This window comes from Belonocnema kinseyi, chromosome 6, assembly GCF_010883055.1.
Source record: "Belonocnema kinseyi isolate 2016_QV_RU_SX_M_011 chromosome 6, B_treatae_v1, whole genome shotgun sequence".
NCBI classification, from domain to species: Eukaryota; Metazoa; Arthropoda; class Insecta; order Hymenoptera; family Cynipidae; genus Belonocnema; species Belonocnema kinseyi.
In genome coordinates, this window is record NC_046662.1 from 64,870,118 (window position 1) to 64,895,393 (window position 25,276).

Genomic DNA, 25,276 nt, shown 5'->3' on the forward strand with positions numbered 1-25,276 from the left:
CACGAACATTGCTATCATTGCCCCTTTTTCCCTTTTAATTCTCTTATTTACTAGATAGTTCAGAACATATATGTTGTCCATTACCCCCATTCCTTTTCTAAAAAAAAGTTAATTTTCAACAACAAAAAAGAAACAAAAAATTTTCAATAAAAATGATGAATTTTAAACTAAAATGATGAATTTTCTACTGGAATAATTGAATTTTAACGAAAAAGGAAACGAATTACACAAAATAATGATTAACTTTCAGCCTAAGAGATGAATTTTCAACTAAAATTATGAAATATTCAACTAGATTATCTAACTCTTCAGTTAAAAAATTAATTTTCTACCAAAAAAATTTCAACTAAAAAGATAAATTTTCAACTAAAATTATAAATATTTAATTGGAATAATTTAATTTTCAGTCAAAAAGGGTGAATTTTCAACTAAATAATATCAAATTTCAACAACAATGAATTTCTTAAATACGTAATTACTGATGATTTTTTAACTAAAATAATAGAATATTCGACTTAATTAGTTAAATTTTCAGTTAAAGACATTAATTTCCAACATCAAAAAACGAATTTTAAGCAAAATTGTTAAATTTCCAACCAAATAGATAAATTTGTAATTAAAATAGTGAATTTCCAAGCAAAAAAATTAACTTAAATAAGAGTTTAAGTTTCAACCCATTCTATTAATTTTAAACCAAAAATATGAATTTTCAACTAAAATTTAAAACCAAGCAATTTAATTTTTAAACAAAATGATGAATTTTCAAATACAGAATAGTGGAATTTTCAACCACAAAAGTGAGTTTCGCCAAATTTTTTAACAAAAAGAAGAATTTTCAAATATAAAAGATATATTTTTAACTAAAAATTGAATAGTTGACTTTTGAATTAAAATATTAATTTTCGGTCAAACAGATGAATTTTAAACTAAACTGATAAAATATTCAACTGAATTAGTTAAATTTTCAGTTAAACAAATAATTTTCTAGCAGAAAAAACGAATTTCACGTAAATAGTTGACTTTCCATCTAAAAAAATACGTTTTTTACTAAAAAGGTTACATTTTGTAACAAAAATGGAATACTAAGATTTTCAGTTAAAAAAATAATAATTTACAACAAAAACAAAAAACAATTTTTAAAAAAATGCATACATTTTTATTCAGTCATGATTTTTCAACTAAAATTATGAATCTCCAATAAACAAATGGATTTTCGACAAACGAGTTTAACTTTCAACTACGTATTTTAATTTTCAACCAAAAAGATGAATTTTCAATTAAAAGAATGAATGTTGGACTAGAACAGTTGAAACTTCAACCAGAAAATTAATTTTGCACCAAGAGGATAAATTTTCGACCAAAAATGACGACAAAATTCAAGAATTTTCCAATAAAAAATATAATTTTTCAACCAAAAAATAAATAGCGAAATTGTGACTTTTCTACCGAATAGTTGAATTTTTAATTAAAAAAGATATATTTTGTAATTAAAAGAAAAAATGTGAGGACACTCCGAAAAAATTCCTTGACTTTAAAAAAACCCCCCTGGCATTTTCAGACATATAAAATTTCCCTGACAATTCCAGGTTTTCCAGATGAGTAGACACCCTGGTTAGCTAAATAAAAATAATTATTTGGTATTAAAAATAATCATTTAGATTCACTCACTCTGATCTTATATGGCTGTAAATTTAATTATCTTGTTTAAAAACATTTGTTAAAAATTCATTCTTTTTGATAGAATCTAGTCTTCTTTTTGTTTAAAACATTTTTTTTTTAATTCATCAATGTAGTTGAAAATTCGTCCCTATAATTTAAAATGGAACTATTTTGTTGAAAAATTATATTTTTCGATTGAAAAGTCAAATTTTTGTAGAAAAGTCGTGATTTGGCTTGAAAATTAAACAATTTGGTTGAAATTGTTTTCTTTTTTGAGAGAAAAATCTTTTTTGATTGAAAAATCAACTATTCGGTTGAAAATTTGTTTGTTTTTTTTATCACTTTAGTAAAAAAGATAACGATTTTGTTGAAAATTCATCTTTTTTGGGATGAAAATTCAACTACTTGGTTCAAAGAAAATTTTTGTTCTTAACAATTCATAATTTTAAGGTTCAAAATACAACTGTTTTTAATTAGTAATTAAAATATTTTTTCAAGAATCAACAATTTTGTCAAATGATTATCCTTTTTGGTCGAATTTTGTCTTTTTTTTTTTAAAAGCAATTATTTGGTTGATGATTCTTCATTGTAGTTGAAAATTTATTTCTTTAATTGAAAATGTGACTACTTTATTGAAAATTCACCTTTTTGGTTGAAAAATGTAATAATTTGGTTCAAAAATCAACATTTTATTACAAATTCATATTTTTGGATTGATTAAATTGTTTTTATTTTAAAATTAAAATTTTTTTAGTGAAAATATTAATTTTACATTTTCTTTTTAGAATTCGTTTTTTTTTCGGTTAAAAAATCCACCACTTGGTTCATTAGTAAACTACATTCTCAAAAAGGCTTTGTTTTAAAGATTTATAATTTTCATTGAAAATTCTTCTCTTTGGTTGAAAATCAAACTGTAATGTAGAAATTGCGTTAATTTTTTATTCATTGAAAATTCAACAATTTCGTTGAAAAATCAACTGTTTTGTTTAATTATCATCCTTTTTAGATGAATTCAACTGTTATTTATTTAGATTTTTAATATTTTTTCGATAAAATATCAACTATCACATTTTTCGTTGACAAGTTATATTTTTTGATTAAAAATTCCATTATTTAATTAAAGGGTAAACATAACTATTTTGTTAAAAATTCAACTATTATGGGAGATAAGTCTACTATTTGATTGAAAAATCAACAATTTTTTTAAAAAGTTCTATTTTTTGGATAAATTTAACTGTTTGCTATTTAAAATTAAAATCGCTATTTAGTTAAAATATTAACTATATTACAATTTTCGTTGAGAATTCATCTTTTTGGTTAAAGATTGAATCACCTGGTTAAATAAAGAACTCGCTTGTTAAAAATGAGATTGTTTGATTAATAATTTATCATTTTAGTTGAAAATTCATCTTTTTGGTTGAAAATTAATCTTTTTGTTTTACTATTCAACATTTAATCGTTGCAAATTAGATTTGATATTATATTGAAATTAATTTTATTTAAAAGAATTTATTCTCCTATTTTCGTGAGAAATATCCTTATTTCCTAGAGCATTTTTGCCTGTGAATTTCTGCATTTTTAAATTGCCATTTTTTAAATTTAAATTTCTCAATTATAGATATTTTAGGAGATTTTTTTAAGCTAAGGGGAAAGGGAGATCTACTGTGATTTCAGTGATTTTTAAATCACTTTAATCTTTAGATTGTAAAGTACTTTACTGATAGTATCACTTACCATTATATTTGTTATATTTTTCGTATTTATCTGCATGGTGTCTAGAGGTTTTGTGTAAATGATGCCCTTGTCGACTACTTATAATACTCTCTGTTTCTGTGAGCGTATCGTCGTGTGAAAGAGGCAGAGGACCTCGGGTTGTGAGACCCGGGGCAACATGATCAACACGATCATGTTTTGGTTCGCCATGTGCTACTGAGTCTGTGCACTGGGAAGCACCGTCTGATACATTACTTCCTTCAGCAGATACCAACTGTAAAATTTTTATTAGTCAAAATAAGTTTATATCAAATAATTACCTGAAGAAACATTTACTTTATTATCAAGGTAGCCACAAGAACTCATTTTCAAAATCAGCTAATTTTCCCCTGACTAATTTTTCATCTTCCCTGATCATTAATATTAGAAAATATTATTATAAATTAATTTAACATTAAATTTATTTATTATATTATTATTTCATTTAATATTAAATATTAATATTAGAAAACAAAAAATCGAACCGTGTAAAATTTTTAATAAAGAATCTTTTATAAATGGAATAAAACAATATTTGAATTTAAAAGAGTTCAAAAGAATTCGATACATATTACTTCATAATAATTCAAGTTAAATTCAGAAGAATTTAAATGATTGAATATTTTTATATTCAAAGAATCAATTCTTTCAGTAAAACTGGAGTGAATTCAGAGGAATTTCAGAATAGCGGGAGAAATTCATAAATATTCAGCGTTAACTAAACAAAAAATCGAGGCAATTAAAAAAAATATTTTTAAATCGCTTCAAATCTTTGAAATCCTACAATGACGTCAGTGAAATTAGAGTAAATTTAAAGGAATTTAAGACAAATTAGAAGAATTCGATGATGCTCGTGAAAATTCTAGTTGACTTTTACAAAAAAAAAAATTAAGGAAATTCTAAATAATTTTATGAAATCCCTCAAATTTCAAGGTTCAATTTTTAAAAATTCGGGATCTTTGAAACCTAATATTTATTTCAGCAAAATTAGAGTGAATTTATTGGAATACAAGTCGATTAAAAGAATGTAGGAGAATTATAAAGAATTAAGGATACATTAATATGAATTCAGGTTGAATTTCAAATGAATTGCAAACAATATTTGAAAAACTCTGCAAATCTTTGAAACCCTTGCATTAATTTCTGCAAGATTAGTTTGAATTTAGAGAAATTTTAAGGAAAATGAGAAGAATTTGGCAATATTCAGAAAAATTCCAGGTGTGTTTTAGACTTCAAGACGAATTTTTAAAAAAATCGATTGAATTAAGTAGAATTGTACCTCAAATAAATGCAAATAAATCCAAAACAAAAATTGTTAAAATCTCTTCAAACCAATGAAACCATAAGAGATACCTCATTTATTGTGAATACATTTTTCGAAATCCATTAAAATATTATCAAATCGAGAGTAAATTAAATTCTATGAAATTTGATTTTTATGAAATCCTGTAAAATTGTTTTTAAAAAATCCCTTCAAAGTATTAAAATAAATTACAGATTCTTTAAAATCTTTTTAAATTTTCTATAAATTTTCAAAGCCTTTTAGATATTGAAAATCCATTGGTATCTTTGGAACTATCCTCAAATATTTTAAATCATTTGAAATTCAATTAAATTACTGAAATAAATTAAAAACGCCTTGGAGAGTTTTTTAAAATACCCTAAAATATTTAAAATCCTTTAAAATCCCTTAAAACTTTGTGAAGCCCTTCAAAATTCCTTAGAATTTTAAAAAATAGCCTAAAATTTTGTTTCCAAAATACCCTGAAATCTTTGAAATGTATGAAATTCGTTTAAAATATTGAAATCAATTGCAAATTTCTTGGTATTTTAAAAAATATCATAAAGACTTTTTAATTCTTTAAAGTCTTTGGAGATACCTTAAAATACTTTAATATTTTTGAAAAATCAAAATTTCATGAAATCTGATATTTCCTTAAAACCTGCAAAATTTATTAAAATACCTTGAGAGCTTTTAAAATCATTCAAATCCTCGCAAATCTCATAAAATATCTTGTAATCTTTTAAAATATCCTAAAACCTTATAGACCCTATAAAATCGTTCCATATCTTCTAAAATTCTAGTAAATTCTTTAAAACCCGATTACAATTTTTTTTTAATCCTTTGAAATAATTCGAATCCTTGATAATTTCTTGAAACTGTTTCAAACTATCGAAAATGTCGTGCAATGTTGCAAAACGCCCCAGGATATCCAGCAATTCCTAGGAACATAATTCAAGGACTTTTCCAATTTTTCCATGTCAAGAAATCAAGTTTTTCCAGGTCTCCTTTTTTTATATCAAATAATCAAATAAGCGTTTGTTATACATGTAAAAGATTAACAATTTCATTTTTTTATTCGCCAATAATTTCTAAATAAAGAAGATTCATAAATAAACAAATTCTTAATTTTTCAAACATAAGTCATCTTTGTGAAATCTTTAGTAATATTTTTTAATTTGCCTCAAATACTTGAAATCCTTGAAATTTTTTTTATCTTGGTGAAACTGTTGAAATCTTTGTGAATTCGTGAAAATCTTTTAAAGTAATTTAAATCTTTGTGAAATCTTTACGAACATTTTTACAATTTTTGTAAAATCCCTGTATTCTTTTAAATCTTTATGAAATTTTTTGAAATATTTAGAAACCTTTGGAATATTTGTAAAAAGTTTTGTGTTCGTTGGAAATCATTCAAATATTTTGAAGTCTCAAATTTATTGAAACCTTATGAAATTGTTTCAAACCTTTGAAATGTTCTGAAACCTTTGAAAGCATTACAATTGTTTTAATTCTTGAAATCGTTTGAAACCCTTATAAAAACTTCGAAATACTTGTAAAATATTTCCTACATTTTTTGTATTTATTTGAAATCTTTGTGAAATCTTTGGAAATTTTCTGAAATCTTTCGTACATCTTTTTTATTTATTTGAAATCACTGTAATATTTAAAATAATTCTGAGATCTTTTGATATTTTCTGAAAAAACGTAAACTAGTTTAAAATCTTTGAAAGGTTTTGTATTTGAGTAATGTACCCTTTTTGAAATCTTTAAAATTCTTGAAATCTTTTCAAATACTTATGGATTCTTTTAAATCTTTGTGAAATCATTTTAAATATTCTAAAAATTTGGAGATTATTTTCAATCTTTGAAATGTGTTGAAATCTCTACGAAATTTTGATGAAATCGTTGATATACTTGTGAAATCTTCTGAAAAAACTTGAAATCGTTTAAAATCTTTGAAATGTTTTGAAATTCTTGCATTCTTTTGAAATTTGTATGAAATCTTTGAAGTCTTTGTAAAATATTTTGCATCGATTAATTTTTTTTTGTTTTAATGAAATTTTCGAAATCTTTATGAAATGTTTCGAAATATTTTGAAATCCTCATGAAATATTTGCGAAATCTTTCTTTAATCCTCGTTCGTGACATTTTTTCTGTTCGTTTTAAATCTTTGAAATCTTTCGAAACCTTCTCAAATTTATTGAAACCTTTTGAAATTATTTTAAATCTTTGCAATCTGGTATAATGTACACTTTTTGAAATTTATGAAATCCTTTAAAATCCTTATGAATTTTTAAAATATTAAAAATCCTTGAAAACTTTCGAAAATTTCTAAATCTTGTCTACACGCCTATTTTAAATCCTTGAAATCCTTTTTAAGTCTTTGAAATTCGTGAACTCTTTTTGAATTTTTCAAAATCCTTTTAAATATTATAATAGCTTTGAAATAGTTTAAAACATTTTTTAAATCTTTAGAATTATTGTAAGTTAAATATGACATAAAATGTATACTTTAACATTCTGTATTAGCGTAGAAGAAATCAAAAACTTACAGAATTATTCACAACGTCCATTGCAATCTATAAAATAATGAGTACAGTCTATAAAAAGTGCCCTGACATCTCTTTATTTATTCTGCAATGAACAAAAGATCAATTATATCTTGATAAGTAAAAAACTTTTAATTAGCAAACTTTCTTCTAAACGAGGTGTTTCTTTCATAACCGACTAAAAGATTTAAATTACTTTTTACATTTTAATGAAATAATCGTTTTAAAAACAAAGAAAAATTCAAGGTTCTCGTGACAAAATTCAAGAAGATTTCCAGGGTTTCAAGGTGAAAAAAAGATCAAGGGGAATAGCTTGGAGGTTTGAAAAATACCTTAAAATCATTCAAAGTCTTTAAAATTCCTTCAAATTATTGAAATCTATTAAAAATGTATTGGAATCTCAGAAAATATAATAATAATAATATAATAAAAAAAATCAGAAATGGGTATAGACCTGAATTTTTTAGTGGTTCACCATGGGTTAATTTATTGAAAAAAGTTACTTGGTAGCTTAATCTTAAGAAAGTGACTAAAAAGTCATTTGAGACTTTTGCCATTTTTTTTCAACAAATTTTGAGTTTCAACAAAATTAATATATTTTTTAACTTTTCGTTAAATAGACCACCAAGAACAAAAATCCGTTTGAATACAATTTAAATCATGAAACGAATGATAATTTCAGCGGAATAAATTTTAAAGATTGCAGCTTTTTATCTCCTTCCTTCCGGATGTTTCTGCGCATGAATCTCAACCGAAAGAAATTCCTAACAGTAAGTACCGTGGCGGATTCGAAAGTACAATTAGAGTATAATAATGAACGTACCCAAGAGACAACACGTCCATTGAAACAAGGAAGGTGCGCATCGTCATCCACAATTTCTTCTTTAACGACCCTAGAAAAAAAATGAGGAAGACGAATTTTAATATATTATATCTCGTGTATAGATCTAGTTATAAAGTAAAATATTTCAGGAACTATTTTTTTACAAAGCTTAAGTAAATCATATTCAAAGAGTATCTTTTTTCTATTTAGGAATCAGTTGAATGTAACTCAAGAATTAAATAGTTTGAAGAGTTTAACTTTTCTCATAGTAAAATCCATTAAAAGTATACATATGAACATTTTTTTCATGGCAAATTCATGGCAAGATGAATTTTCAACTAAAAAAAAAAATAGAATAGTTAAATTTTCAGTTAAAAAAATTAATTTCCAGCCAATAAAAAAATTGTTGTAAGAAAATAGTTCAAATTTCAGTTAAAGTGTAACCTTTTAAACCTTTTAAATAAAATTATGAATCTTTAACTGGAATAGTTTAAGTTTAAACCCATAAATATTAATTTTCAACTATACTGATGAATCTTTAACTGGAATAGTCAAATTTGCAACCAATAACATGAATTTTCAACTAAGAATATTAAGTTTCGACCAAACAAGATGAAATGTTAACAAAATCATTCATTTTCAAGAAAGGATAAATTTTCAACTAAAATGATGGAATACATCTCTGGATTAGTTAAATTGTGAGTTAAAAGCAAAGTAATTTTTAACCAAACATGAAAATGATAAATCTTCAACAAAAATTAAATTTTCACTAAAAGAATTTAACTTTCAACCAAGTACTTGAATTTTCATCCAAAAAAGATGAATTCTCAACGAAAAATTTACATGTTGATATTTTAACTAAAAAAGGTTTTGATTTTAAATTAATAACAGTTGAATTCAAGCAAAAACTACGAATTTTCAACAAGAGTTAATTTTTCAAGTGAGAAAAACTCTTTAGTCAAAAAAGAAAAAAAAATGTCAACCAAACTGTTGAATTTTCGAGGAAATAGATCAATTTTCTACTAAAAGAAGATGAATTTTAAACCAAAAATAGAATAGTTAAATTTTCAGTTAAAAATTTTTTTTATTTTCAACCAATAAAAAACGAGTAACAAAATAGTTCATTTTTCATTTGAAGTGATGAATTTTCAACTAAAATTATGAAAAAAACTGGAACAGTTTAACTTTAAGCCAAAAGTTTGAGTTTTTAACCAAGAAGATTAATTTTCGACAAAAAAGATGAATTTTTAACCAAAAATTTGAAAATTTTTCAAAGAAAGTGATGAATTTTCAATTAAGATCATAAATCTTCAACAAAATTGAGCAAATTTTCAACCAAAAATTGAATAGTTAATTTTTAAACCAACTAAATCAACAAATCTTTAATAAATAGTACAATTTTCAACCAAAGTGATGAATTTTAAAGTAAAAAGATGAATCTTCAACAAGCAAAGTTGAATTTATAACCAAGAAGATTTATTTTCTCTCGATAAAAGGTCAAGTTTTGAACAAAAATAAAAGAATTAAATTTAAACCAACAAAATAAACCAAGCGTCTACAAATTAGTAAAATTTTCAAAAACAAATTATAAACTTTGAATTAAAATCATAAATATTCAACCAAAATAGTTGAATTTTCAACAAGGCAGATCAATTTTCTCCCAAAAATAAAATTTTAACCAAACAGTTGAATTTCCAAATAAAACGGTCAATTTTTAAACAAAAATACAATGATTACATTTTAAATCCAAAAATTATCAACAAAATAGTAATATTTTCCAACAAAATGAGGAATTTTTAATTAAAATGATGAATCTGTAACTGGAAGAGGTAAATTTTAAATCAAAAAGATGAATTTTCAACTCAAAAAAATAAGTTTCCCACCATAAATGAAATGGTTACATTTTAAACCAACCAAATCCACAAATCTTGCATAAATAGTAAAATATGCTGCCAAATTGATGAATTTTCAAATAAAGTGATGAATTTTTAACTGGACAAGTTGATTTTTTTTAACAAAAAAGATTAATTTTCAGCTAAAAGGAATCAATTTTCAACCAAAAATTGTATTGTTAAATAAGAGTTTCTCTCTGGTTAAATTGTTAGTTAAACAAATTAATGTTCAAGCAATAAGATGAATTTAAAACTAAAATAATGGAATTTTCAACTCAAATAGTTACATTTCCATTCAAAAAATTAATTTGCAAATAAAAAAGAACGAACTTTCAACAAAATAGTTTTATTTTCAATTAAGCGGTTTCAATATTAAATCAAAAACAGCTTAATTGAACCAAAAATTATGAATTTTCAACCAAAAATATTCATTTTCAACCTAAATGGAGAATTTTCAGTAAAAAAATTAAATTTCCAACAAAAAAAAGTAATTTTCAACCAAACAGTTAAATCCGGTAATATAAAGCGACTTTGACATATGAAAAATCGTTATTTAATTTTATATTACAATTTAACAAAATTAAGCATGCTTTCGAAAAAATTCCCCGATTTTGAAAAAAATTCCCTGAAATTTACAGTTTTGTCCAGGCGTATACAAATTCCCGAACAAAATCCAGGTTTTCGCAGTTTCTAATTTACATTACCTCGTTACTTGAAGGAATTTTTCCCTGCTTTTGAAACCAAGTATTTGGCGCCCAGAGGTAATTCATTGCCAGGGCAATAAACAAATTTTTACTAAAAAATCTTAAATTTACATAGTCTATACTTCAGATAGCATGTCACGATATATCACTGGATTAAAAAATAACCGTTATAAAACAGGTATATGCACATAGGCGGAAATGTGCATCTTACTGTAAATTTAATTGAAATACCATTCGAAATTTACAGTTTCTGGAAAAATAATATATCGCTGTACCAATCTATGCTGAGATTTTTAATTTGTTTACAATTATTTTCTAGTTTTACACTTTTTATAAATTATTTTTTTTTTATTAAGGCATAGCTTTGTGTCAATGATTTATGATTGAATTTTCATCGATGTTTTTTACACCAAAATCATTACAGTGTAATAAAATACAACGAATATTGCAACCAGTTGCACCAAATTATTGACTTTGATAATTCACTGAAAGTGTACATATTTTTTATAAAAATTGCATGACTCATGAAAGCAAATAAAAAAATCTTAAATATGCAATTTTGATGTAGAAATATTGCATTGAGTAATTAAAAATATTATATTCAATTTAATAGTGTTTAAAATTAGAACTTGTCGTTCAAAAATAAAGCAAAACATTTTCTTTTTTAAATTTGTATTAAAGAGTGACAATTTAATTCTAGAAAGATTAACGCACTAAAAAAATTGAATCATTAAAACTAGGTTTTGATTGTTTTTTAAATATTAATTTTGTTTAAAATCAAGGGAGCATTTTCAGGAATAAAGCGTAATAAAGTTTTCGACCTTGCTAATTAAGCCAAACAAAACAATTTAACAAGACAGTTTAATTTTCGACAAAAAAAAGGCTTTTTATCAAAATAATTAAATTTTATGTACATGAAGTTCCGAACGTTCAAATGAACGAAATATTTTTCCCCATTTCTATTTTACCCATAAATATTGTTCCAACTGCAATTTGAAATATGCACTATAATTTTGTTTCAAAAATAAATTTTTTCCAATTTAATTAAATAAAAAAAAAATTTGGGACATTTTCTGGTTTACAAAGTTATCAATAAAAAATTTCGTTCATATAAACGTTCAGAATTTCAACCACATTTTGATTTTAAATAATATAACCAAATATTCAACAAAATATTTGAATTTTTAACCAAATTGTTGAATTTCAACCTAAAAATATGAATTTTCAACAAAATCGGTGAACTTTCAAACAAATAAGAGAAGAAGAAAGTTGAATTTTAAAAACAAAACAAAATGATAAATTTGTAATCCAAAAGGATTGATGTCAAAAACGTAGATGAATTTTCGCATTAAAAAAATCACTTTTTAACAAAATACTTAAACTCTCAACAAAATAGTTTATCTTTTAATCAAATATAGGAATTTTCCACCTGCTAAGATGAATTTTCAAACAAAAAAGATTAAAATTCAACCAAAAACAGTTGAATTTTCAAAACCGAATAAGCTGCATTTTCAACATAAAATATGTTTTCAATAAAATAGTTCATTTTTAAACCAAATATATGGATTTTTAACTAAAATGATGAATCTGAAACCGAAAAAATGAATTTTTAAAAAAGTAGTTCAAATTTCAACCAAAAAAAGGACCAATTTTCAAACCGAAAATATTTGTGTACCAAAAAGACGAACCTTCAACAAAATAGTTTATTTTTTTACCAGAGATTAATTTCAAACCAAAATAATGAATGTTCAATCAAAAATGAAGAATTTACAATAAAATAGTTGAAGCCTCGACAAACACAGAATTATTTTCAACCAAACCATTGCATTTTTAACCAAAAGAGAAGACAATTTTAACCAAGAAGTTTAGCTTTCTATAGAAAAAGACGAACTAAACTTAATCAATTATGAATATTCTACAAAAAAGTAATTTTTTAACAAAATCATTCAAAAATCATTGAAAAAGATAAATCTTTAATTGGAATATTTGAATTTTCATCAAAAAAGATTAAGTTTAAACTAAAGAGATTAATTTTCTACCAAAAAAAAATTCTAAGAGATAAATAATCAACAAAATGACTAAATGTTTTATTCGATTAGTTAAATTTTCAGTTAAAAAAATTAATTTTCAACAATAAAAGAACGAACTTTCAAGACAATACTTAAATTTTGAACTTGAGTAGTTAAATTTTCAAGTAAAAAAAAAATTTTTCATCCAAAATGAACAAATTTTCAACAAAATAGTTCAATCTTTAACCGAAAAGATTAATTTTCAAACAAAGGGAGAAATCTGTAAATAAATTTAAAAAAAAAACGAATTTTCAACAATATAGTTCAATTTTTAACTGAAATAGTTAAATTTTCAGTTAAAAAAAGAGATGAAACAAAAACATGAATTCTCAATGCACCTCAAGTTCTGGAAGATCAAATGAAATAAATATTTTTTCCCAATTATATTTTTCCTATAAATATTGTACCAAACTACAATTTAAAATAATGAATTTCAAGTTTATTTTGTAATCTATTATTTTCAATCTGAATGGATGAATATTTTAGCGCAGTTTGTAGTTATAAAGCAACCATTAAAAAATGTTGTTCATTTGAACGTTCGGAACACCAATCAAATGAATTTGTAACGGAAAATGTAATATTTAATATTTCAACAACAAACACTTTATTTTAAGCGAAACCCAATTAAATTCAACTTTAAAAAAATGAATTAATTAAGATTAATTTTTAAATCAAGAAGATTAATATTCCGATAAATTTGACGAAATATCCACAAAATATATGAATTTGCAACTAAAAAATGACCAATTATCATTTAAAATTATAGGTTATTCTACTAGATCAGTTGAATTTTTAGTTTAAGAAAAATTAATTTTAAAAAATACACGAATATTCAATAAAATAGTTCAATCTTCAAAGAAATTATAATCAATTAAAACGATGAATCTTCGTCAAAAAAATGAATTTTAACAAAAGAGTTAACTACCAACCTAATATTTGAATTTTCAACCAAAAAGATAAATTCTTAAATCAAATTATGACTCTTTAAACAGAAGTTTATTCAACTAGAGTTGAAAGTTTAATCTAACATGACGAATATTCAACTGGAATAGTTCAATATTCATCCAAAAAGATTAATTTGTTATCAAGATTAATTTTCTAGTAAAAAAGACGAATTTTAAATAAAAAACATGGATTTTCAACTAAAAAATATAAATTTTCAACCAAAAATGTACAGTTAACTTTTTAGTTAAAAAATAATAATTTTCAACAAAACAAAAGAATTTTCCAAAAAATAGTTAAGTTTTCAACAAAAAAAATTAATATTGAACGAAAATGATAAATATTCAACTGAGAGTTGAATTTTTAACAGAAAAATGAATTTTTCTCCTAAGGAGATTAATTTTCAGCAAAAGAAGAATGAAAAAACAAATAAATTTTCAACCAAAAATTGAATAGGTAAATTGTCAGTTTAAAAATCAATTTTCAACTAAGGAGGAGATTTTTAAACTAAAATAATGAAATATTTCACAGAACTCGTTCAATTTTCCCTAAAAAAATTAATTTTCAACTAAAAAAAATAGTTAAATTTTCAACTGGAAATGTTGAATTTTTAACCAAAAAGGATTAATTCTTAACAAAAAATGTAATAGTTCATATTTTAATCAAAAAAACATTTTTATTATGAACCAAAAACAGTTGAATTCAACTCAAAAGATATTTCTGGGAAGAAATTAATTAATTTTCACCCAAAAAGGACTAATTTTCAAAAGAATAGTTGAATTTTCAAATAAATATTTAATCCAGTACTATAAATCTACTTTGACCAATTAAACAACATCGATATCTAATTTCACACTATAATTTCAAAAAAGTTTAAACACAATTTTGAAAAAATTCCTTGACATTTCCGGCTTCTGCGAGGTACAAATTTCCCGACAATTAAAAAATTTTCCAGGTTTTCTACGTAAGCAGACACCCTGAGTATTTTTAAATAAACTCCATATTAACTTGCCAATATATACTGCTCCTATAATAATACCCAAAAGCTTAAACAGTTTTATAAAAAAATAACAGTGGTTAGAATCAAAGGACCGATTTCTCCGAAATGTCGAAATACGGCATTGCGAAAAGTTGAATTCGTGTCCAGGATGGGTCAATGGAAAGATAAGCGTGGAAAGAGTCACGATACAAACGATAAGCAAAGAAAGAGGTTTAAATAGAGGCTCGGGCCTCGGATTCCGGGACGATTTGCGGCGGAAAGAAGGGTGAGTGTGTGGAAACTGGAAGGGGTAATTGTCAAAACACACAGCATCCTTCACACGTAAATAGAACTTCCACGAGCCTTTTTACGAGGGGAAAATGTGAAATAAATAAAAAATCCAGCAGCCACTGATAAAAATTGACAAACTTACCCGAAATCATCGTCCATCGATTTGAAGAAATACTTGTAGTTCGGCCGATTGAGGCTTGATTTGAAATCGGCAAGAGTAACCCTCTCGGGGACGATGTTCAACTTGACCAAATAGGGCGTCTCCTCGTCGTCGATATGATAAATGATCTTCGTCTCCTCCATTCTCAATCCTTTTTGTTGCGCGTTCATTCACAGAAATGCCGTGTCTCAAGAACACTCAGGAACCTCACTGACACAATACTTTTGAACCAATATGGCGAGTCGCACAAGACGAAGCTCTCACGCGCCCGCGGGCTTGACGTTTCAGCGAATCATATTTTTCACACTTCCAGCTACCATCCGACCTCCCACTTCCAATCTCTGATCGTCTAGGTCGATTCGAATCCAAAACTACATTTTCCGCATGATACTGTCAAACTGCACGACTCCAATGTACATCGAACGAACCCGAAAATGTCAGCACTTTGTCAAAAACTCGGGTCACTTTCTACACATCATTCGCAACATGCAATCGCACTTTTTCAACACAAATATTGCTATCAAAGGTTCACTTTATTTCATGAATCACAAACTGGAGCTACAGTCTTTTTCAAGTATTCCTATTCTAAAGTCTAAAAATCCTAGAAAGTCAGCTCAATGAGCCTTGGCTTTGCTCCGGAATCCACGAGACGATCATTGCACTTTAAGATCCGTCCACACCAATGAGAGAGAGGGAGAAAAACTGGAGAATTTGGGATTTACATTTTGAAATGCACCCATTGGTCAAAGAAAAAGACATAATTTGACGTTTCATTCTTTCCGCCAATGATGAGGGCTCTCTCCAGTTAGAGCCGCGTCTTATTGGAGAGAAGTGACAGCTCTTTTTACGCGCGTGAATTTGAACGTTGTCTACCTGCTACATGTCCGAGGTACATGTCTAGAGGATATGGATTACTCAGGGATAGAATTTGATTATCTAATATTGCACTGAATTATCTGGACTACTCTAAACCATGTAGATTACACATAGATTAGAAGTGGAGTAATCCAAATTACAAATTAAGTCGTATTGCAATCCGTTGTCCGCTTTTCTGGATAAAATCAGCTTTAGTGGGGGTTATAACAGATTACACGTGGATTCTCGCGGAAAACAAGTGAATTATTCCCGATTACACTGTATCGCTATGATTACACTTGGAATACAATTATGCAAGTTTATATTTAAGGGTTAAATTAATTAGATTCTCAGGATTACAATGGATGTACTTAGAATCACAATTGTAATACCTTGGATTACGCTGGATTACTCCGGATAAACTCTGAATTAAGCGGATTACAAGTAGATTGTAAGTGAATTATTCCAAATTATAAACGCATTATGGCAAATTACAAGCTAATAACCCACGATTACCCTAATAGGATTACCTCGAATTTCTGGATTACAAACGGATGGCAAGTGGATTTCCGCATTACAACAGATAAGGTGTGAATTCTGCCGCATAACAAGTCCATATTATCGAGGATTAATGAATTAATGGAACTTGATTACCCGGAATTACTCTAAATTAAACGGATTACAAGTATATTACAATAAGTAGATTTTACGTGAATCACTCGAAATACAGTAGATTACAGTCAATTACACGTTAATTGCCCAATATTAAACTTGGATTATCTTAGCTATAGGATTACATCTAATATTGGATTACAAACAGATTACAATCGGATTACCAGATTAAAATCGGATTGGGTATGAATGATGCCAAAAGTGCATATCATCTAGGATTACAATGTATTGTTAGGATTGCAATTAGATTACATAAGGTTACAAGTTGAGATTTAAGGGTTACAATTAGTTTCATTGTTAAAATGTATGGCTTAGGATCGCAATGATTGTATTACCTTGGATTACTCTGGATTACAAATAATGGATTACCGGATTACAAGTGGATGACTTGTAGATTATTCCAAGAAATGAATTATCTAGGAATATACTGAATTACTAAGATTACAATTGGATTACAATGAGATTACCTAAGATTGCAAGTATTTGGGGGGTTTCCTAAGATTGCACTAGATTAAGGGTATTCTGAATCAAGCGGATTACAAGTAATTATAAGCGAATAACTACAGACTACAAATGAATTAACTATAATCACACGTGAATTACTCTGAACTACTGCATCAAAATCAGATTAGTTGATTGAAAATTGATTACAGGTGGATGGCAAAATAAATACCTAATTGTAATCCTAATTGTAGTCCTTTAGGATTACAATTAGATGATTTAGCTTGCATTACCAGTTACCGAAATTACCTAGTATTACACTCGATGATATGGACCACACTGGCTTATATAAATTATACTGAATTTAACTGTTTAAATGTGGATTACAAGCGGTTTATGTAGGGTTACAAGAGAATTATCTAGGATCAGAAGTATATTATCTGGATTAGATTGAATAGTTCAAAATACTTATATTACAAAAGATTACTATGCATTACAATTGGATTATACTGAATTACATGGATTACTAAGGATTACTGGATTACATCGTAGATTATCTAAGATAACACTGTATTACCAGATAACAAATGGATTATACCTAGATTTATAATTGGATTGCCTTTAGGATCACAATTGGATTATCTAAGATTACTTGGATGACTCAAATTATAACTCGGATATATTATTTAAAGTTTTTGAAAATTCTCCCGTTTCTTATGCATTGTTTAAAAATGATGTAAGTGAAAAAGTATATTTTAAAATAAAACAATCTTTTGCCTTAAAATCAAAAAAGTTTTAAAAAAATTTTTAATTAAATTTTAAAAAAAGTGTTTTTTACACTTACAAAATTAAAAATATTTGTAATCTCTGAAAATTGAAAAAAATATATATAATTAAAAAATTTAAACATTTGAATGGAACTCCCGGTTTTTGCTTTACACTTAATTGTAAAAATAAAAACAACAATTTTGATCTTTCAAACAAAAAACTGATCAGGTAAAAATTAATTAACAATTTTAAAAAATCCTTTTAAATAATAATGCGGAAAACTCCCATTTTTTTTCTAATTCATTTCAGAACCAAAATTATTTTTACGAAATTTAAAAAAATATATATTTAATCATGCAAAAATAAATAAATAAGCAATCAAAGTTTTTCCGCGTTCAAAAATGTTAAATATTCCGGGAACAAAGTCTCCCTTTCTTCCTTCTATGGATAGCTTTTCAAAAATGTACCTATTGTAGTAAAAAAAATTTATTCGAAACTATTTAGCTTTCTAATTTAATCATTTTTACATCATTAAGTATTTGAAAACTTTTTAAACATATTTTTGCTTCTGAAATGACATAATAGAATACTGCAAAAAATACTGCAAAAAATACTGTAAAAAGATTCATGTAATTTTACCACAAAGATCAGAGGACATAAAAATACCAGTGATTACTGTGGGGAATTTACCAAAATTGGGCCCAAATAACACGATAGTGTAAAATCGCATTCAGATGGTAAAAAGCAGTTTTGGAAGACTGAAATTTTACATTCGCCTTGTGAAATTATCGTGACGCTGTAAAACACCGCATGTAAAAGGTTGCGCATGCGCAATGACCAGCCCGGGTATTATGAATCACTCAATGTATGTTTTAATTAAATCGAATCGTAAGAATAATAAGATATATAAATAAAAAGAGTCATGTTTTTATTAGGCAGAAAAGATTAAAGTTTTTGTTTGGTTTGCTATTACAGAATAAATACGCATCAAACAAGGTTATGATCAGTGGGCGAAATAGGCGCATCCCAATTTATATCAACTGCTGTATAAACAGCCGTAACCTTCAAAATTATTTTTTTCGCAAGCATACTAAACATGCGAACAAATTTATTGAAGTAAAACACATTGCGCTTTGCCTTTGTGATGCGCTCAACCCAGCACAATCCACGATTTCAATCCAAAAAAATATTCGAATGCCGCTAAAATTTTGCACAAGCTTGCACTGAATTTAGTCGCAGGCTACGCAGTTTATCAAAAGCCATCAATCGTTCAACAGCGGAATTACAAGGATTATGAAATTTTAAATCGCTGCTGTAAAACCAGAGATTACACTCCTCGTGTGAAATTACACTAATCGTTGGAAGCTTACATAAACGTTGTGAAATTACATTTTTATTTCAGTTACAATTTAGTGTAAAATTCCCACAAAAATCGTTGTTATTCTTATGTCCTACGATTGTTGTGGGAAAATTACACGTTTATTGTAAACTTCACTCATTTATGGTAAAATTCCTTTAATAATCACTGTCAATTTACAAGAAACCTGTAATGTTCCCACAACAATCATAGGAAAAAGTTACAGAATGAAATGTAATTTTCAGCAATATTTTTTACAGTGTAGTTTATTTTTTCAGTTTCATAATGATTGAATATATTTTTTAATTTACATAATTATGAATAACATGAAAAATAAATCATTTTTTTTTAGTTATTTGTTTTTAACATTTTGCAGATTTTAATCAGCGTATGAAATCCTCAATATTTTCAAATTTAAAGGCTTGCTTTAATTCAAAAAATAGTCTAGCATAACTTAATAGAAAAATATTTCAAAACAAAACAAAGAATTTGACCTTTTTTTAAAACTGCCGCTAACACTACACGTGGAATTTGGCGCATGCGCAGATAAAACTCTCTTCGAAATGTCAACATAGTGTTTCTAACCTCAAAAATATACAAAATACACGCACTCCATTTACTCCATAAAGTTGCAAAATCAAATTTTCCGCGAAAATTGTGATTTAAAGATAAAATAAGTAAAGAATGCGAATCTCATTTTTTTCATTTTAAGTTAAAAATGGAAGAATCTATTTCTAAGTTGGTGCGCAATCACAACAAATTATTGCTCTTGGAACGTGAGGAGAATTTGCAGACCTTTTTTCAAGATCTTTCACCGGGGACTATTCACAATTTAGAGAAAAATGGGCAGGCTTTAACGAAGCTAAAAGTTACAAATGTTGCCGGGAAGGGTCCAGAGAGATTTCAAATAGAGTTGGAGAAATCGGATGAACAGCCTCTCGAAAATTGTTTGTCTCAGGGTGACCTAGTGATATGCATTCAATCGAATCAAAAAAGTCACAGAATAAAAGGAATTGTCACCGATGTGTCTGATACCACTTTAACCATCTCTTCAAATGATAATTTTAATGATGAAATACAAGAGGAGGATGTATTTTCTGTTGTCAAAACTGATTCTGATTTCACTTACAAATGCCAGACAAGGTATTGTAGTTTTGATTCAGATCACTTATTTACAGTAGTCTTCTCATTGTTTTCCAATTATAAGATCCTTTTATTTTTGTGTTCAAAATTCAACAATTTATACTTTGTTTAAAAATGTATTTCGGTAAAGAGTGCATCATTTTTTGGTTAAAAATCACAACTGCTTAGTTGAAATTTAATCTATTTTGTGGTTGAGTATTAATTTTTTTAATTGACATTTTAACAGTTCCATGTTAGTAATTTTTTGGTTAAAAATTCATTTCTGTGATTAAAAAATTTAACAATTTGGTTGAAAAATTCTCAAAAAGTTAATTTGATTTGAAATTTCTTAAGAATTTTAAATATTTAGTAGAAGAATCATGTATTTTTGTAGAAAATTAATCGTTTTGTTTGAAATTTATCTCTTTCATAAAAAATTCATTTCTTTGGTTGACGATTTTTTTTTAATTTATTCAACTGGAAATTTAAGTATTCTATTTTTAGTTGAAAATTTATCTAATTTGTTAAAAAAATTTTTTTGGTTGAAGATTTATCACTTTAGTTACAAATTTACTTCTTCGCCTAAACTTGCAACTGTTCCATTTTTTGTGGATTTATCTTTTTTGGTAGAAATTTAATCTTCTGGGTTCAAAATCTATCTGTTTGTTTGAAAATTTAATTATTTCGTTGAGAATTTATTTTCTTTAGTCATAAATTAATTTTTTTACTGCAAATTTAACTATTCCATTTTTGGTTAAAAATGTAACTAATTTATTTGAAAATTCATTTCTTTCGAAATTTATTAATTTTTTTATTAGAAAATGCATGTGTTTTTTTTTCTAATGAACATTGGTCTTTTTGGTAGAAAATTCATCCTTAGGTTGAAAATGTTAACTATTAGATTATAAATTCATTTTTTAGTTAAAGATTTATTATTTCATTTAATTTAATCATTCCATTTTTTCTCGAAAATTTATCTTTTTCAGATGAAAATATATTTGGGTTCAAAATTCAAGTATTTTGGTAGAAAATTAATATTTTTTGATTAAAAGCATTTTGAAGAAAATTCGTATTTTTGGCTTCAAAATGTAGTATTTGTATTGCATTTTTTCTTTATTGTCTGAAAAATCTTTCTTAATAAAAAATGCAACTCTTTTGTTAAAATTTCTATTTTTTTATTTGAAAATTAGTCAGTTTTGTTTAAGGATTCACGAATTTGTCGAAAATTTGTATGTTTGTTTAATTCAAACTGTTTTTGATTGAACTTTAAAATATTTCTTGGTGAAAATATCAGCTATTACACCTTTTTCTAACAATTAATTTTTTTCATCAAATATTAGTCGATTTAGTTGAAAATTTAGCTAATTTGTTGAAAATTTGTTTTGTTTAAAGAAATTTACGTATTATATTTTTAATTAGACATTTATCTTTTTTAGTTGAAAATTCATGCATTTTTTTGAAAATTTATCTTTTTTGGTATAAAATTAATCTTCTGGGTTGATAATTTAACGATTTGGTTGAAAATTTATTTTTTTATTGACGATTTATCATTTTGGTTAAAAATTCACTGCTTGAACTAAACATGTTACTGTTCCATTTTTTGTGGAAACTTTATCTTTTTTGATAGAAATTTAATCTTCTTGGTTCAAAATGTATCTGTCTAGTTGAAAATTTAATTATTTCGTTTATAATTTATTTTATTTGGACAAAAATTAATTTTTTACTGAAAATTCAACTATTCCATTTTTGTTGAAAAATGTAACTAATTTGTTTGAAAATTAATTTTTTTCTAAATTTATTAATTTTTTTACTAGAAAATTCATGTATTTTTATGAAAATTGGTCTTTTTTGATAAAAAATTCATCCTTTGGTTGAAACTGTTAACTATTAGATTGAAAATTCATTTTTTATTTAAAGATTTATCATTTCCTTTAAAAATTCGAGTTTTTTTATTGAAGATTAAAATGTATTATTGAAAATTGGTTTCTTTAGTTAAAATTTATTTTTTAACTGAAAATGTACCCATTCCATTTTTAATAGAAAATTTATCTTTTTCAGTTGAAAACATATTTGGGTTAAAAATTCAATTATTTGGTAGAAAAATAATATTTTTGGATTAAAGGCATTTTACAGAAACTTCGTATCTTTGGCTTGAAAATTCAGGATTTGAATTATAATTGAGTCTTTATTGACTGAAAAGTCTTTCTTGGTTGAAAATTCCTCTTTTTGATTTGAAAATTAGTCTATCTTGGTTGAAGATTCAAATAATTTGTCGAAAATTCGTATTTTTTGGTTTAATTCAACTGTTTTCAGTTGAAAATTAAAATACTTTTTTGTGAAAGTATCAAGTATTATACTTTTCGTTGTATATTGTATCAAATAAATTGTATATGACATTTTTCACTCGAACTTTTAAAAATATAGGTAGAAACAAATATTTTTTTTGCATTAACATTATTGATCTCGTAGGTGTATCATTGTTTCTAAACATAAAAGAAAAAATTTAAACCATAACGGAAAATGTAAAATTCTTCATAAAAAGTTAGGAAATTTCGAAATTAGGAGTTTGTAGCAACCCTAATTATCCAATAATTAAATACATATCCAGTTTCGAAAACACTGACAATAAAAATTGATTTTCCAAAATGTTAACGAATAATTTTCATAAAAATGTATATTTCTGAACAAAAATCGGTTTAAATAATTCCAGAGCCTTAAGCAATTTAGAAAAAAGAGAAGCCTATTCATCAAGATGTCTAGACTTAATCAGAATTTTATTCGATGGAGACAAGAACGCCGTTCGTCCTCTGTTAACGGCTGACTTGCCAATACCAGAAAAGTTCTTAGACAAAAATAAGTTACTAAACTTTGCAAACAAATCTTTGGCAGACGATCAAAAATCGGCAGTTGAGTTTGCATTAAAGAGAAAATATTTTGCGATCATGCAAGGACCTCCTGGTACTGGAAAAACAACAACTTTGGTCGAATTGGTAGTTCAGTTGTATCGTCTTGGTAAAAAGGTATTTTCAAGTCATTCCGAATTATAAAATTTATTCGTAGTGCTGTTTTCATATAGAATATATTTCTTCCTTTAAGGTTTTAATTTGCGCTCCAACAAACGTTGCTGTCGATAATATGGTTGTTAAACTAGGTGAAACCGAAGCAAAACCTTTGAGACTCGGCCATCCAACAAGAATAATGAAAGCAGCTCTAAAATTTTCCCTCGATTCTTGCATGCAACGTGACGATGGATACGTTATTCTACAGGATATAAAACGTTCGATAAAAGATTTAGAAACGTCCGCGAATTCGGGAAAAGGACACAATTACAAAGAAATCAGAGACTTGAATAAGGAATATAGAAAAAGACTGAATAAGTTAACATATGACGTCCTTAGGAAATTTCCGGTAAGTTTTTTACAAATTCAAAAAAAAATTAATTGAAAAGACCGCTGGACCGATTAATGACATTGAATTAATTTTTTTACAAGGAATTTTACAAATTTGTAGGGCATAAATATATCCAATCACTTGGAATATCACAAATTTTATATTACATGATGCAATTCAATTATAAATCAATTATGAAATTATTCAGTTTACAGTTAGTAATTCTAAAATATATTGGTTTAAACATTTTCAACTAAAGGTATTCATTTTTAAGCGTACATTTTCAATTTAAAGAATTTTCAAATTTAGTTTTGAAGTCTTAAGCAGTTCAAATTGAAAGCGTTTGGAATTTAAAATTTTAGATAAAATAAGTGTAAATGAATTATTCTTTTGTCAAATTGAACAATAACTGAGTTCACAGAATTTAACGTTAAAAATTGGATATTTAGAGATTGGATATTGGAGATATTTAGAAGTTTCAAAGAGATTCATACTTAATTTAAAACTTGAAAAGATTTCAAAACATTTTAAAAACATTGTCGATTTTAGAAGATTTTAAATCAAATTTTGAAGCTTTTTAAGAATTATGAAAGGTTTCAGGGTAATACATTTTTTTCTTAAGATTCCTGTGCAAATTTTTAATGATTTTTTATTTTGAAAAATACTTTGAAGAAGAAAAATAAAAAGTTCGAATTAGTTTGAAATATATTATTTAAAAGTCTTGAAAATATTAAACATTATTTAAAAGTTTCAGATAGTTTCAAATAATTTAAAACAAAATTTAGGTTTTTGCAGGTGTCTAACTAAAAAATTAGAAGCTTCATAAGAATTATCAAAGATGTTTAAAGATGTAAAAAATCTTAAGAGTTAAAAAAATCTAGAAGATTATAATACACTTTTTATTTTGCATGATTTAAACAAAATTCTTGAAAAAATTTGAATCATTTAAAAATATAATCGAAAGTTTTAAAAGTATTTCAAAAAAATAATTTAAAATTTGACAAAATTACAAACAAAATTTAGATTTTTAGGATTTTGAAATAGAATTTTTAATCTTTTTAAGTTGATGAATTTAAAATATAAAAAACAATAATAATAAAATAATTTGATTTACAGTTAATTTGATTAAGAATTTTTCAACAATTAGTTAAATTTTCAACCAAATTGTTTAATCTTTCATGAAAAACGAATTCTTGACAAAAAGTGTAATATTTTATATTTCCACCAAAAAATATGTTTATTTTTATTAAAAACCAGTAGAATTGCACAAACAAAAATACAAATTTTCGACAAATTTATGATTCCTGAAACAAAGTAGACTAATTTTTAAACAAAAAAGTGGAATTTTCAACAAAAGAGTTGTATTTTTAACGAACAAAGATTTTTCAGGCAATAAAGAAAAAGAATATCATAAAAAAAACTTTTTAAATTGAAGTTTAAGAGATTGTTAATTCAAAATTGTTTAATTTAAACGTTTTTCATTTGAACAATTTTAAATAAAATGTCGTTAAACAATAAATAAATTTTTTAACGATCAAAATTATATCATTCTGGGCAAGTTCGAGCACG

The 25,276-nt window shown here is 25.7% G+C and overlaps 2 protein-coding genes across 7 annotated transcripts in view; one reads left to right on the forward strand and one right to left on the reverse strand.

The window, feature by feature from the left end:
- Positions 1-15,735, reverse strand: part of LOC117174383 (segment polarity protein dishevelled homolog DVL-3) — a 66,468-nt gene extending 50,733 nt beyond the window's left edge. For all 5 annotated transcript variants that reach the window (XR_004467301.1, XR_004467302.1, XR_004467300.1 and 2 more), the window contains exons 1-3: positions 15,085-15,735; positions 8,066-8,135; positions 3,394-3,646 (exon numbers count right to left, since the gene is read on the reverse strand). Coding sequence is in view for 2 of the 5 variants with exons in the window: in XM_033363469.1 (XP_033219360.1) it covers positions 3,394-3,646; positions 8,066-8,135; positions 15,085-15,272 (511 nt within the window). In the remaining 3 variants the exon portion in view is untranslated. The remainder of the gene's footprint in view (positions 1-3,393; positions 3,647-8,065; positions 8,136-15,084) is intronic.
- Positions 15,736-19,801: 4,066 nt separating this feature from the next.
- The window catches only part of LOC117174047 (DNA-binding protein SMUBP-2-like), a 39,657-nt gene continuing 34,182 nt past the window's right edge, over positions 19,802-25,276 (forward strand). For both annotated transcript variants that reach the window (XM_033362696.1, XM_033362697.1), the window contains exons 1-3: positions 19,802-20,338; positions 23,028-23,337; positions 23,414-23,725. In XM_033362696.1, the coding sequence (XP_033218587.1) occupies positions 19,914-20,338; positions 23,028-23,337; positions 23,414-23,725 (1,047 nt within the window). In that variant the 5' untranslated portion in view covers positions 19,802-19,913. The remainder of the gene's footprint in view (positions 20,339-23,027; positions 23,338-23,413; positions 23,726-25,276) is intronic.